This window comes from Erithacus rubecula, assembly GCF_903797595.1.
Source record: "Erithacus rubecula genome assembly, chromosome: 15".
Taxonomy (NCBI): domain Eukaryota; kingdom Metazoa; phylum Chordata; class Aves; order Passeriformes; family Muscicapidae; genus Erithacus; species Erithacus rubecula.
This window is the reverse complement of record NC_136667.1, coordinates 16690459-16706641: the sequence shown is the minus strand read 5'-3', so window position 1 is coordinate 16706641 and position 16183 is coordinate 16690459. Positions and strand designations below refer to the sequence as shown.

At 43.3% G+C, this 16183-nt stretch overlaps 1 protein-coding gene across 1 annotated transcript in view; it reads left to right on the top strand.

Moving 5' to 3' along the window:
* AMOT (angiomotin) overlaps positions 1 to 16183 on the top strand; it is a 44942-nt gene that overhangs the window by 19343 nt on the left and 9416 nt on the right. The window contains 4 exon segments of the mRNA XM_079318760.1: positions 3387 to 3840; positions 5238 to 5382; positions 6679 to 6771; positions 9312 to 9457. Coding sequence (XP_079174886.1) covers positions 3387 to 3840; positions 5238 to 5382; positions 6679 to 6771; positions 9312 to 9457 — 838 coding nt within the window.

The window sequence follows — 16183 nt, the reverse complement described above, 5'->3', positions numbered from 1 at the left end:
CCTCTGTCCTGGCAGCCTGAGCCCCCAAAGGGCAGAGCTGCCCTGGCTCTGTCTCCCTGCCTGAAAAGCTGGGGTAACCCTTGGATTGCAGAGCCATAAATCCAGTTTGCACTTGGCCTGTGTGCTCCGTGCCAGGGAACAGAAATTCCTGCATGGTGCACAGAGAAGTGGCCCTTAAAGTTATGATTTCAAACCCAAACACTTGTGGGGATAATTGCTCTGAGGGTTTTTTCCTCCCTGCATTTGGTTTATTCAGGTCTCAGTGACACTGAGGCAAATGGAAGAAGATTGTGTAATTTTGTTGTATATGTGTTTTGAGAGTCTGCATTTTTTCTGAAGTGGTTGGTTCAGATAAAATTGTGATTACTGTTGTGGGGTTACCTGAGGACTCATTCTCTCATGCAGAGAATTTTCTGCTACCATTTTATCAGCAATACTGTTAGGTGACACCAATAGTAATTTTTACCTTGACATTTTGTGGTGGGACTTAAAAAGCTTGAAAAATCCAAATTGTGTTCATTTACCTTTCTGAATCTCTCAGCTCAAAATTGCTTTGCCAGAGAAATAAATTCTTCAATTCTCTTGTAATATAATGAAATCCCAGAGCCAGGTATTTTTAACCCACAAAATGTATGTAAGTATTTTACAAGACAAAATTGTAAATAGTGGGGATGCCAAAAAGTTCTTTGAATGTGTATGCAAAAGTTTGCATGCAAGATCTTAAAAAGTCTGGTGTCACTGTGAGGTTACTGGGATTTTAAATATATATTTTTTAAAGGTAATGTGTATTAACCCAGCTGTGCTATCTCATTCTGCTGGTAATATAAATGCATTTGTGACATTTTAGAAGCCTTAATGCTGTTGGTAACAGAACTAGAGGCTCCAAACTCTCATGTTCTAGCTTGAGCCCACAAGATTGGTATAATTTCAAGACTATGAGAGGCTTTAGATGTGAGTGCCAAGATGCTGGAATTCTTGGAAATGTATCCTGTTTGGAAATACTCAGCCATGATTTCCTAGAGTTGTTCTTTACAAAAGGTTTTTAAAAAAAGGATCGTTACAAGTCATGTTAGTTTGACTGTCCCTTCAGAATTAAAGTGCTGCTGTTGTGTTTCTTTGGCCATCATTTTGTTCCTTTCCTTATTGTTCAGGATAGCAAGGTCCTTCCATTGGGTCTCTGTTGCCAGAATAAGATGTTTTTAGTCAAATAGCTCAAATAGTTGCCATTGGCATCTAAATCATCCTCATTAGGCTTATAAGGTTATCTTACTGAGACCAGTCTCCCTGGGTAACTGCTCCTGGTTGTTTTCAGACTGGAAAAGAGTGTTTTGTAATTTGAAAATTGTTTTTTTGCATCCATGAGGAAGATTGGGAATATATTTCTTTTTGATCTAACTCTGTAGGTCATCACAGATGAAATGTCACAACAAGGTTATTCCCTAATTGATTACAGCATCAAAGCAGAGCTGTGGTGATGGGTAAAAAATAAACTCAAGGAGATGAGTGGTTTGTGAGAATGCAAAGTTTTAACTCTGCACACAACTGGGTGAGCTCAGAAAGCAGCTGGAAACTACCTGAGACAAACCAGGTGACCTTGAGCATGGCCTGTGATGGTTTTGCCTCACTCTTCATGATGAGATCTGGCAAATGGAGTTAATGAAATCAATGCAACAATAAGTAGAGCTGCCCCCCTGGGAGGAGAACCAAATTGCTGCTGCTAAACTGAACATTCCTGGGGAAATTAATTGCACATCACTCTTCTGCATGACCCCCTGAAATCCTCATGCTGCAAATGATTATTTCTGGGGAAATACAGCTCCTGAAATTATGCTGCTGGCAGGGACCACAGTCACCTGAATGTGAAAAGGAGAGAAACAGTAGCTAGAGCAGTGATTCTGTTTTTTCTTAGTTAACAAAGGCTAGATTTGTTTCCCCATTAAGGAATTTGAGCTTGGAGGTTTCTCTGCTGGGAACAGGGCAGTGAGACATGAGGGGCATGATGGTGAAATGGAACCCTGTGCTGGGCTGAGAGCTGCTGAACTCCCCTGCGCTGCTGCCAGATGTGAGTAATGCCCAGATGTGAGTGGTGGGTACAAGGAGTGATTCCTGCTTTCTTGGAGAGCAGGAAGGATGGTACTGAGTGTTGGCACTTGGGCTGAGAAGCATTTTGTGTAACCCTTTAGTTCCCAGCTCAGCTTCCTGCTCACTGTTGTCAGTCCCTCCAGGGCTGCTGGTGCTGTGGGAATGCTGTGAGCTGCCTTGTCCATCCTCTGCAGGTCAGGAGTCCCTCCTGGGAGCACAGGCAGCCAGGGGGGTATTCTGTAGCAGCTCTGGCCAGGTGCAACAACAGTGTGTGCTTTTCCAGCTGCAGGGCTGAGCTGCATCCCAAAGAATGGGAAATTTTGTCAGAGCAGCAGGAGTGTCTCAGGACACACTGAACTGCCAGGCTGGGTCTGCTCTGGGCTGAACTCTGTGCTCAAGAAGAGACTGGCTGCAGCATGGAGAGGGAGGGACTTCAACTGCTAGGATAAAGAACACCCAGAGAAGTTAAAGGTTGGATGTTTTTGGAGGAGAAAGCAAATCCTGCCTCCTGAGGTCATCCAAGCATGATAAATCCACAGTCTTCTCAGAGAGATTTCTTACTTGGCTAATGCAGCAGGACCTGAGCTGGGGATCTCCAGAGCCTGGGAAATGTGAGAAGGTGTAGCTTGGATTTAGTGCTGTGATGGACTCAGGCATGTTACAGATTGTTAGATATGTCTCTGATAGCCTGCAGAGGTTTTAGGAGCAGTAAACACACCTACTGCATAGCACAGTGCAGGTTGGAATGAAAATGCTGCTTCTGATTCTTGGGTTGGTTTTCAGATTCTTTAATTGTCTCATTTAACCAGGCTGCATTTTGTTGGTTGATATTTCAGAAAGCTCAGATCAGTGGTGCTGAAATACTAGCATCAAGTTTAGCCAATGCTTTTAATTCTCTATCTTGCCTTGCAGAAGAAGATTAGTTGTTTTCGATGACAGATGGCACATTTAAGGCAAAAACAAAAGAGCCTCTTCCTAGCAGTCCTTAGTTGAGCAGTTTTATCCACAAAGTGTGGAGAAAAGTTCCAAAAATAATTTTGGCCAGTAGTTGTTGATGTACTTTCTCTTAGTATATCTGTAAAAAAATAGTCTCAAGAGGAAGCACCTTCATGCCCTTAGAAGAAATTTTCTGATAAAGATTTGATTTTGAGATGCTTTTTAAAAACAGACTTAAAAATGGAAGAAAGCCTCACTTGAGTCTTTTGTATGGGAAGACCTGTGCACAGGAGCTGCACCCCTTGTCCCTGGTTTTGTGCACCTTCCCCTGCATGACCGTGATGGAGCCTGTGCTCTCTGTTTTCCAGGCAGAACCCAGATGTGCAGCTGCAGTTACAACAGAGACCACCTCACCACCACAGCCCCACTTCTTCTTTGACATCCCTGGGATCTTTGACTTTGCTCCAGTCTCCACCACCCTCTAGGCTGTCCCCTTCCCAGCACCAGCAACCTCTGACTCCCAGCCAGGCAGATCCTGCCATCCTGCCAAGGACCCAGCAGCCTTTCTTGTCCAACCCAGTCCATCAGGGCGACCTGTACCGGCTATGCCAGCCCTTCCTGGGCCCCCAGCAGCAGCAGGGAGACTCCTACTCTGTGATGCCCAGGGCCCAGCAGATCCCTTCCCCCTACCAGCAGATGCAAGTGGATCCTTTTGCCATCGTTTCCAGGGCCCAGCAAATGGTGGAAATCCTGTCAGAGGAGAACAGGTCCCTACGACAGGAGCTGGATGGGTGCTATGAGAAGGTGGCCCGGCTGCAGAAGGTGGGTGGTTGTGGAATTCAGGCATTCTCCTGTCTCTGCTCTAGTCCCTAATTGAATCAATTCATCTGCAGCTGTTGGATTCCTTTGCTGAAGGGATTGATTATGTGCTTTAGAATCTTTTGTATGCAGATTGATTAGTCTGTGTCCTCTGCCTTTGGGCATCAGCTTAACTTTGGCAGAAGATGGAATCAAAGCCTTCCATTTTCTGCCAGCAGTTCACTGACCATGCTCAAAAGCACATCCTCCTCAGCTGCTGAAGAGGCTGACTGCTTGGCTAAGTTAAGGCTTGCCCAGGACAGCAGCAGGTTTCATTTTCCCAAAAAGACATCAGAGCTGCAGGAAGGGCCTGTTTGGGATGGCATGAGACCACAGCCACTCAAGGGGGACACACAGGGGACATTGCTACAAAACTGATTGGCACCACAGTGTGCAGGGCAAATAGTGCTGCTATGGCTACACTAAAGACATTTGGACTGCAGGACTGGGACTAACACTCCTTTTGTCCCTCAACACCACACAATTTCCATGAAAAACTTAATGTCTTGAATGAGCCCAGCTATTTGCCACCTTTGGCTTTATGGAACAAGCAGAGTAAATGATGCTAAGACCTTTAAAAGAAAATGCCCCAGTGAGACCCATCATTAACATGCATGTGTGGAGGTATTTTCATGCTGCCTCACAGAAATTACTTCTTGATGACCAGTGGTTTAAAGCTGGGCAGCAGGTCAGCTTTGCTTTTGCCTTGCAGCTGTGGAAAGGCTGATGCTACTTAGCAGTTTGGGATTTTGTGGGCCCTGCTGTGCTCTTTGCACTGAGCAGTGTTCAGGGCCAGAAAAATGTGTGGCTGCTTGTCTTTGATTTCAGGTGACCAGTGTGGCTTTCCACACTCATTATTCCCCATGTTACCTCTTACCAGGGACATATGTTCATTTAGTTGTATTCTTTTAAAAGTTTCTGGCCAGGAAATACTTGAGAGAATTGTTTGGCAGCTTCCTGATAATGACAGAAGGATACAAATGCACTTCTCTCCACCTCCCTGCTGATCACTGGCTGTAGACAGTGCGGATGGGGTTTGCTGTGGTGTGGATCCACCTTCCATAGCAAACCATGCCCAGCAAGGAGAGTTAGGAGAGAGTCTCCTGCTCTGGATGATCACAGAAGCTTTATACTAAAGGCTAAAACGAAGGATAAATCATATTTTATTGCAAAATTATTCAGCCCCTGGTATTCCTTCTGTAGGGGGATTCATCATGGACTTGAGACTTTATTTTTTATTCTTAATGTAGAAGTATAGATTTCAGTCAATAAAGAACACTTGAGACAAAGTAATCTCCTGTCTGAGACGGTGAAATTTGTTAGTGAGAAATAGTAAGTGCTTGTTTTTACTTCCACTGCAGCTGGAAACAGAAATTCAGCAAGTTTCAGAGGCATACAAAAACCTGGAGAAATCATCCTCTAAGAGGGATGCCCTGGAAAAGGCCATGAGAAACAAACTGGAAGGAGAAATTCGTAGGCTTCATGATTTCAACAGGGATCTAAGAGGTAAATGAAGTAAAACTTCTGCTCTTCAATGCTGGGGGTTTTTATTGTTATTCTTTCTTGGCAGGACAGAATTTTGCTGCAGAATTCAGTGTCTGACATGACTGGAATAGGACAGGATATTCAGGTGCAGTCAGTAGTCAGAGATTTTAAGCACTTGCTGGAAGAATGGAAAAGACAGGTTTAGGAGAGGGCTGTAGTCTTTCATTTCCAGCCTGTTTCTCATTGACAAGAAACATGTGATAAGCCAAATACCAAAAACCAGATGCGAGGCTGGAATTCTCTCATGTCTTTTATCCTAGAGACAATTTGTACAATTTGTTCAGTTTACACAAATGGAAAGAGGTTTTGCTGACTGCCTAATCCCACACCAGGCACGTTCACTTTATTTCCTGTCCAGTGACCCTTTTTGCACTGACATGCAGACTGCAGAGTGTCTGTTCTTCCTGAAGGTCTTGTCATTCCTTATCAATGTAGGCATCTGGTTTTTTGGATCTCCCTTCCTTTTCCAGAGTGAGATGTTATTGGTGTCTGGTTCTTGCTAAGAGGCTGAGGCAGTAGCATGGCTGGCAGCAGAGTGGTGTTGAGTGGTATTTGACCTTAGTGGGGGTAAAAGTTTAAGCATTAGTTTGGAGGGTAGAAAACATCTGCAATTTGAGATTTTTTGAAGGTGCACAAACAGTTGTTTAAACTGTAAATTTAATTTTTTTTAGGAAGCCTTCTGATTGTCCTGCATGCTCTCACTGCCTCATGTCTTTTACTAAGACTCACAGAAAATTGTTTTGCATTCAGGAAGTAAAGCCAGTACTGTACACAAAGGCCTGCATTAAATAATATTATTCACAAAAAAGCCCAGAATAAACATTTTATTCTAGTTTTCAGACTGATGCAATTTTCATGAAGCAGCAGAGCTGTTAATCTGTTTTTAGGGTTTTACACTATTCCCTCAAGTCAGGTAATTGAATAACAGTGATTTAATCTTCTGTTAAGATCTAGTGGAAAATTATAAGAGATCTTTTAATTGCATGTTGGAATTTATATGTATGGAAAAAATAAAGGTATAAATTGAAAAAAACAAACTTCTAGGTTATAAATGTTTTAAATAACTTTTTTTGAAGTTTAACCTGTTTTGTCTCCTTGAGTGTATTTCTCTAACATTTCAATAGTGAGTGCCAACTTCTGATAGGCTGTAGAATTAGGAGATCCATTCCCTCAGTATCAGCAATGCCCTGAGCAGATGTAACTTAATGCTTGAAAGTTTTTAATGATTGCAATTGCTTTTATTGAATATTTTTGCAGAACGTATGGAGACAGCCAACAAGCAGCTGGCAGAGAAGGAGTTTGAGGGGTCTGAAGACAATCGAAAAACCATCTCCCAGCTCTTTGCACAAAGTGAGTTCCACAGGCATTGTGGGTCAGTGGAAAGCTCCAGGCACCCTGGGAAGGAGGACAGTGCAGCAGGTTAATTATCAGCACAGAAATCAGGGCAGTGGCAGTCCAAAGTTGGCAGTGGAGAAAAGAGGAGGGATCCAAGAATTCCTTTTCTGTCAGTGTGTAAAGTCTATCTGATGGGATTTATTAGATATTTTGGATCAAAGGTAATTTGCAGTTAAACTGTAAAATTAGTGTTTACCCCATAATTTGCATACTTTATACACCTATTTTATTCCTTGAAAGCTTTGAAATTAAACCTTCCCAGGCTGACAGGAGTCCTGGCACAAGTTAAGGCCAGTAGGAGAGGAGCCTGGTAGGTCTCCTGTATCCTTCCTCTTTAATTTGCCACTGCCCTATCCTGTTCAGCAAAAATAAAGGGGATGAACACTCCTGCAGTCTGCTGGGCTGGGTGAGGGTCAGGAATTCTGTCCACAACAGTGGATTTATCACAAGGCAAACCAAAATGATGGGTGTGAAATGCTCCTTTTCCTTTGTTCTGAAATGTCTTGAGGCCGACGGCGCCGAGCCAACTTCTCTCTCATCCCACAGTGTGCTCCACCCTTCTGACAATGCTCACTTTTCTCCAATTGTTATATAAAAAGGTAGTGCAATAAAATTGCAAAACAGAGTTTTTCTGTGGTGTAATAGACACTGCAGCTACCCTGGCAGATTCTGGTGTCCCTCTCTTGTGTCATCTTTAGCTTATTCCTTGTGGTTTGCCTTGCAAGCAAATGGCTGTCAGGGAGTGAATTCCAAACTCCTGGTGGTACTGGGAAGTCTGGGAGTTTAGTCTTTCCTTCTGCTGGGTGGACACTGAGGTTCATAGATGCATCCAGAAATGTTGGGAGGCCAAAGCTGTGGGGCCTCTTCTTTAGGATGAACATGGAAATTTCATCAGTCCCAGCATTTCTAGGGGTGCTGCAGGCACTTGTCAATTGAAGCAGTTCTCATTTGGAGAAAAGTCTGCAACAAAACCTCCAAAAGCCTCTGTGCAAGCATTTCTAGATTAACTAACAGCCTGGTAGCACTGACTGATACCTGCTGGCATAATGCCACCCAGTCTCAATGCAGCTCAATCTCTGCAGTACAGTTTAATGTGCTCTGGCAGCAACTCATTCCTGGGTGGAGGAGAAATGCTGGGAAAAGATGGGCAAAAAAAAAAAAAAGCATGTGATGACATTTGTCCTTGTGTCCTGGGCTGCCTCTGAGCTGCACTCATGGTTTGCTCTGCAGAGCTCTGGGTGCTGCTGGTGGACAGGTTTGTTTTGCAACCTGTGTGTGGGCTGTGTTGATTCCCTGGCAGAAGGGAATCTTTAGCTACTCTGTGTTGCTAAAGCTTTGCTCCTGGCTCTTTGCTGGCAGAAGAAAGGGAGTAATTGTGGTCCTGTAAATATAGTTTTGCACATGCTTGCACAAACGGGCCTGTGTTCTCCATATGCAGTCTGTCCTAACACCCAGCACCTCGTTCCTGTTTTTCAAGCCTTCCACTCCTTGTCCTCATTCCTTTGTCGTGGGATATTGGTTTCTGGAATGCAGTTTCTCTGGTGTCATCAGTGCTGGGTGTAGATCACTCCAGGGAGTATTCTGTGGTTGTGTATCCAGCAAGTGGGTTAATGTTATCTTTGGAGCTGGTTGGCTTGAGCTGGGAATGGCAGCATACACAGAGGACATCAGCTCTGTGTTGTGGCTTTGCCTTACACCCCCTGTGTGATAATTTCTCCAGTCTCCAATTATTTTTATCCTATCTATTTTTTAATGAAGGTGATGCCTTCATGTTGCAGTGCCATGTACCTGCAACACTCAGCATTTCTGCTCCAGCAGCATCCAGCTTTTCCTGGAGAGCAGCAGCAAAGGATGAGCTGCTGTGTTTGGGGTGGCAGGTCTGCTCTGAGGAGGAACAGAACAGATGTACGTGCCTCACTTCTGGCACAGAGGGTCATTTTTACAGGCAGTAGAAGAAGATTGAGGAGTTCTTACTGCTGACTTGTTTTCTGACTCCTCTGAAGATATTGCTGGAGGTTCCTCTGAGAAGGGACAGAACTCCCCGTTTGGAGGGTCAGTGTGGAAAAAAAGAACACAAGTTTTTTAGGAACACCAGTCTACTATCTCTCTCCCCAACCTGAGATATTAAAATTACTCGGTTTGTTTTCCACAGCTGAAAGCTCAGGGGTGAAGGGATGCCAAGTTTCACTAACCATCTGCATAATCACAGCAAATTACCTGAGTAACTGTACTGAGTGATGCACCTTCTATTCCTTCTCACTATCTTTGTGGCACATTGTTGCTTGAAGGTACCATACTTGTTTTTCAGGATTACAGGTCCTTCTCTTCCTTGAAAACCACGTCCTTTTATTTTCCCTCTCAGCACTAAATTTGCATTCCCTTTCTTTTGAGAAGCCCCAGTGCAGTCTTCCCTTCACCTCTGGAGTGAAAGGCTCCTGAAAACTGGGCAGAGACAAGTGCTGTGCATTGACAACTATCACTTTTTTTATCCCTAGACAAGGAAACACAGCGAGAAAAAGAGAAACTGGAAATAGAGTTGGCTGCTGCCCGCTCCACCAATGAGGACCAGCGGAGACACATCGAGATCCGGGACCAGGCCTTGAACAATGCTCAGGCCAAGGTGGTGAAACTGGAGGAGGAGGTAAGGATGGGAGAGAGGAGTCAGGGTGGTTTGTGTTCCAGCAAAAGTGGCTGTGGGAATGAGTTTGTCCTGTGGAAGTTGTAAGGAAATCTGCTTTCTTCAAAGCTGTTTCTATCGGCTTAGCTTTGTGTTGACTAGCTAAACAGATAAGCCACAAATCTCTATTTCCTTGGAAATGCTTTTGTCTAAGCAGCCATATTTTTAGTTTCAAATTGTTAAACTGGGCTGGAAGTGGAATCTCAGCCTGGAAACCTGCTGAACTTGGCAGGAATTCAGGTCTGGATGGACTTTCAAGTAATATCAGATGAATGCGGCTTGTCCCCTTGCCAGGTGTGGGGACAGTGCAGATCACTGTATGTGCCCAGCATTTGTAATTAGCTGGGCATGACCTTAGCTGTTTTTTTTCCCTTTCCTCCCAAGAGGGGGTAATGCATTTGAGCTGCTTAGCTGGGCAGCTTTCACAGCAGTTTATTTGTAGCCTTGTCCCTGCCACTCCTGGCTGTCACCTTTGTGCCCCTCTGCGTCACGGTGTCCGTCCTTTCCTCTCAAGGGCCCCACTTCCCACTCCAGCCTCTGCTTCCTTTACTCCTACTCTTCCTCCACAGAGAGTCTCAGGAGGAAATCTCCTGACCAAGCACACTTCCTCACTGCAGATTTGTTCTCCAACCCTGCCATCTCCCTGGCTACCAGCACTCAGCTTCCCCCTCAGCTGGGCACTGTGCCTATGTCCACCTGAATTTTGCTGCCTTCAGAGACATTCCTCAAGCCCTCCTCGTCTGGTTTTAGTTCTCTCTCCCTTCAGGATCCCATTTGCCAACAGAGGAATGATCATAAACTAAGTGAATATCCTGTCCCAGGTTCAGGTGTAACTCATTTCTGAGTTTTGGCCTGCTCTTCTCTGAGCTCTGAATTTGCCTCCCTGGTGTCCTTAATTTTTTCCCTTCCTTTAATCTCTTTGTGGAAGCCTTCTCTCAGTCCCTGTGGATCTCCCCTGGACCTGCTTCCTCATCCAGGATGTTTTTGTGGGTTTCTCTTCTGTCATAACCTGTTTTAGCCTGGCATGGCTGACTTGCACTCACTCAGAGGACAGGGAGCATTAGGTTATAGGGTGATTTACATGTGACGTCTCTCTTTGGCTCTCAAAGTATTCTGTCATTGATTCTGCAATGTATTGGAGCTCTTTGGCTTTCATTCAAATTCCAGCATTTTATTTAAAAGTCTGGTGTGTCACTAACTCCAAGTACATGGGACATCCTTGTGGTTTCCCTGGAAAAAGCTTGGAGTGAGTGTGGATAAGGTGCTCTGATCAGCTGGGCCAGCAGACACAGCACTTGGCTGGGTTGAATTTCTGTTCAGGCACTAATTTTGGCTCCCTCACAGTAAAGTTGAAGCCTTGAGGGGTAATAATAATTACATGTTTTATTTTCAAAAGACTGCTCTTGTTTTACTAGAAGAATTGAGTTCAGTGCTGTGGCAAAGTATTTCTGCCTAGGTAGAACAGTGAAATAGGTAAGTCATTCTGGGCTAAATTGTATGATAGCTTAAAAAGCACACATGATACAGAGTGAAATGATCTACATGAGGGCTTGTGGTCACATGCATCCAACCTTTGCTTGAATCCCAGGGTGTGCAGGAAGTGCCACCCTTCCTGCTGTAGATAAATATGGAAGTGTCTCAGTGAGGGAGCAGGAATTAACTCTGCTTTTTCTTAGAGGTGAGAGAGGGAAACAAATGGTAAAGAGTCACTTTTGCAGGTTTCCCAAATCGCTTTTTAATGATATACTTAGGATTATAGTGCATTTGTTGCCTCATTAGTGTTGAACTGTGGGAAGTTCTCCAATCCCCAGGCTGTTTGGTAACTCCAAAAAGCAGCCAAGGAGCTGCTCAGAGCTCAGGGCACCTTGAGAAGGGGCTGGGAACACCATTCTGAGTTAGTGGCATTCAGTGGCCAAGAGATAGAAACAATTTGTGGATTATTTCTTTATTCTGGCCAGGTTAATCTGAGGGACTAGTAAATGTCAGGAATTTCCAGATTGGTTTTGCAGAAGAGGGTGGAGTTTTCTAGGCTCAGATTTGGCATCTACTCTGGCTCAGGGCCTGAGGGGGGATGCATATTTCAGTTGCTGCCTCCTGTAATGTACATTTGCAACTTTTCTTTTTACTCATTCCATTTTGACTTCCTCTTAAGCAGAGTAACCTTGCCTTGTATGCACCAGATCCTTTATAAAAAGAATATTTCCATTGTAGGGGGAGCTATAAGCCATATATGACTGGAACTGAATTTAAATGTTGCATTGGAATTGGAGTTTAGATTATTTTCAAAACCCTTGGCTTGAATTGCCAGTCTAGACAAAACCACCCATCTGTAAAATGTAGACACTTGTCTACACCTGCAGAGTTTTGAGGGTTTTTATATATCCTGGAACTTAGCATCCAAGTTAGAGTGAAAGGAGAGATAAAGGGATGCTAAATGTGATGGAGAAAGGAATGATCTTGGAGATCCTGAAGTACAGTGTGAGGCAGTTGGATGCAAAAGTAGACATTCACAGAATGTCTGTTAGCAGGGGTGAAATGGCTCTTCAAATTTAGAACAAGCTGCCATTGAAGTTTTTGATAGTGTGGGGTTTATTTCTGCAAAGTGCAGAATAGGGTGAGTGATCATAAATATTTAAAGCAAACTTAAATGTGTCTACAAACAGAATTGCTAAGTATGTATATGTTTTATATATAATATTTAAACTTCACTGCTTCTCTACTCTCCATAAAGATACACAGTTATTAACCCCTATTTTCACTTCTCTATTTTTGTTCTTCCCTTTAGTAAATGTTCCACAGTTTTGCATAAATCAACAGCTTGCTGAAATTGTTTCTGGTGAAGTATTGGTCTGTGGTTTCTGAAATCAAAACTTTAGCTTATTTTCATTACATGTAATACATTTGACATAAATTCAATGTATTTGAGGTAAAAAGTGTTAGTTTAAAAATGTATACCACAGTCAGAACAGTTAGTGATAATAATATTTGGAGCTAAAGCAATGAAAAATGCTCATTTTGGAGCATGGGTTGGTGTGAGGGTCTCAGTGGGATGGCAGCAGGGTTGTGGCTGGTCACACAGGATTTAACCCCATCTGCTCACATACACCTTGGGAGCCTGGAGCACTTAAACTGGGCTTTGCTCTGGGCCAGGGCCAGAACTGCTGGCTTTGCAGAAAGGACCATCCTGACCCACCTGACACTGAGTAAATGCTGACTTGCTGCCAGTCCTTACCAGACTTGGAATGCTGCAGGAGAGAGTTTGGTGCCAAATACTTTATCTAACCACAACTGCTGAGTGCAGAGGCTACGAGTGCTACTGCTTTTAATTTTTTTTTCCTCAAGCTCGGTCATTTCTGCTTATCCTATTTAATTTATACTATGGAAGACCACACTTCAACTTAAGAAAGGTTTGTGGGTTTTTTATAGTATTGTAACTTGTACTCCTTTGCTCCACTGCTTTACTAACCACTTTTTTACTGAGTGCCTCAAGGAGACAGCTTTGAAGAATAGTGACAACCACCAGGAAGATAAAAATATCTGCTCTTTGCCATCCTCACACACACACACCTTGCAGTGGGAAGGAGAGACAGATGACCTCTCTAATGGGTAGAAGCTGGGGAATAAGGGAGGGGACAAGTTTAAATGAAATATCTTTTCTAAAATTGCTTAGAAGTTCTAAGATCCTTAATTCATCAGAATTCCACATGAAGCAGATACCAGCTGAGATACTGTGTTTCATTCCTCACTGTGCTGGTGTGGATAGAAAAAATGCTCTGTTTCTGATAACACTGAGGGTTCTGTCTGGGGGGAAATACAAAAATACATTTCCCAATGACATCTGTTGTACTTTCTATGCTGTGCCTGCGATACTTTCAGAACAGAGCTCTGACTTGTAGAGAGGAGACCCAAAGGAGAGCTGTCTGCTTGATGCCTGGTCTGGTTTTTTCCAGTCACTTCCCTGGGTGTATAAAAAGCTATTCCTGGTTTGCACAGCTTTGTTTTACATAGACTCTGAGAACTACCTAATACTCCTTTCAGGAAGAGTTGCTTCTAAAAGGGACATTTTTGGATGGCTTGTCACTCCTGGATGGATTGGGTGCAGAGGAAAGAAACCTCCCTGTTTTCCCTGTAGCTGGTTCTCTCTAATGAGCTGCATTCTTGTGACAGAACTGCCTTTTTATTGCCATGTCACTGTCTCACATATTCTGCCTGTTAGTGATTTTCCAGAGGTGGCTTTGAGAGTTAGAACTTTTATTTTAACCCAAACAAACTGAGCGACGACATTGTGACATTCCCATACCACAAACACTGTTCCCTAGCAAGGGATAGTGTTACCAAATTGTTTCAGCAGCAATTCTTGCTGAGGCCACTGGCGCCTTGTTGGGCCTGGATTCAAACAAACTTGAGGGTTCAAAGGCATCCTAGAGGAATATATTCCAACTGCAAGAGGGTGAGGTGATTTAAACGTGCTTGCTGGTTCTTTTTTTTTTTTTTTTTTTTTTTTGAAACTACATTTCTGCCATAGCAGGCAGATTCTTGTGGGGAAACACATTTTCAGCTGCATCTGAATGGATTCAGCTTTAGGATAAACCCAGAATGTTATGAAAACACCCTGAATATATTAAAGAAAGGACTTTGAAGACATCAGAAATAGTGGGTGGGAGACAAGCAGATGCTGATGAGTGTTACCAATTTGCTGAAATAGGAGCTGTCCAAGATGAAGAGGGTAATGGCTGGGTTTGACAAAATGCCCAGAGGAATTCTGAATCATTGCAGGAAGTCTTCTCTTCTTCCCCAGGGGAAGGAAAAAAAAAAAAAAATCTTGCTGAGTAACACATCTGGAAGCAATGAATCTCTTGCAAAAAGAAGATCCTTCCCCCTCACCTGCTGTGTCCAGGGCTGTGTTTGCCCCGCACAGGCAGCTCCTGTTGGAGGATGGTCCAGCCTCCTTTGTGCCTTGTGACTTGACTGAAAATTCTTCATTCCTGTGTATCTCTGCTCCCTTCTATGAAACCTCTGTGCCCTCCTCAGAGCCTGCCTTCTGCAAGGACCTGGGATCCCTGAAAGGCATTGCATGGTTTGTCAAAGCTTAAATAAATGAGGAAAAGGGTTTGTTTAGCTTTTAGAATATTCTTAATTCCCTTTTCTGCTGGGCAGTTGTAGTATTAATCAAATATCCCCTGTTTCTTGAGAGGAACTTTGTCTCATTGATTTTAGACCATTCAAGTACATGCAAGAGAAAGGGAAATTAAATTAAGCTGGGAATACTTGTCAGGCAGTCAGGGAATCTTTGCAGGGATATTCCCTGCATTATTTTGCTCTTTGTGCACTGGATGTCTGCAGAGTCCAGGCCAGTCATGCTCATCTTTATTTTTCTTGTTCTCAGTCCTGTTGCAGAATTTACATAAACTTTGTAGTAAATGGCAACTGGAGAGTGACTGCTCCTGATTACATTGGTTTAGTTAGAAAATTTTGTTGATAAAATTATAGCCTGACCTCTGATGCTTGGTTAGGACACTTTCCAAAGCAGTCAGGGATTGGCCTGAAGATGATAAGCACATTATTAAAATTGTGCTGTAGGACATGCTGGGAATGGATAGAGTCATCCTGCTGTGCTTCCAGACATGCACTGAGGTTATTTGAGATCTTACATCGTAAATAGGTGTTAAAATAAAGATATTCTCATTAGCAAAATGTTCTGCATTTTCAGAGCACCCTTGGAGGCAAAGCAGTTACAATACATTATGTGAACATGAGCTTGCTTCTTAGTTAAATGCTGTACCATCAAAAGGAAAATTACTATCTTGTCAAATTTATTTAAAATTACATCCCAAAGGGTGTGACAGCATCCTTGTAAAGCTTCAGGAATGAACTCTTATCTAGAGCACGTGTTCTGATGCAGAAGAGAGAATTCCTGTGTCCTTTGATGCCATCCCTGCCCTGGTAGGTGTTGCTGTGGCCCTTGGCACTGAGCAGCCAGTTTTGGTTCTTTGCTGGGAGAGAGAGGGTGGGGAATCCATGGCAAATGACCAAGAACAAGCCTCAGCATGCTGCCTTTTTTCCTTCTTCCCATCTTAGTTATGTCTTCAGCACCCTGGCAATACTCAGGAAATTGTTTCCAATTTCTGTCTTAGGAAAACAAGATCTTACTCTTGATTTCTGGTAATGAAATCCCTCTGTGCTTGGAAGAATCATTCCTGATCCTCTTTACATAGAGAGTTCAGATCCAGTCAAAGAGATGAAAACCAAAAATGGAGAAATTTCCATTTCCCTTCTACCACTTCTGGAGAATCCTGGTTTACAGAAAGGTGAATTTTTCTCACAAATACTTGCAGTATCAGAGTGCTAGAGCTGGAAATGAATGAGAGTGCCAGAATATGCATTAACTTAACTGAGGGCAGCAAGTACATGAAATGAGTTTATCTTATAGAGAAAGGATAATTCTGACAAAAGACATTAGGAAAATTGAGTTGTCTGGAGCACATCCCATGCCTTTAAAGCCTACTGAACACCCAGCTTCCAAAAACCTGAAAATTATTAGAAGAATTCAGTAAATAATTTTGATTTCAAGCTGTCAAAAAGAATACACACACCAGCCCTAAATCTTCCAGCATTCCTAATTCTTCCTGGTGCTAGAAGATGAAATGCATCTTGTGCAGGGAGAAAAAAGAAGTTGTCTTTCTGCAAAGC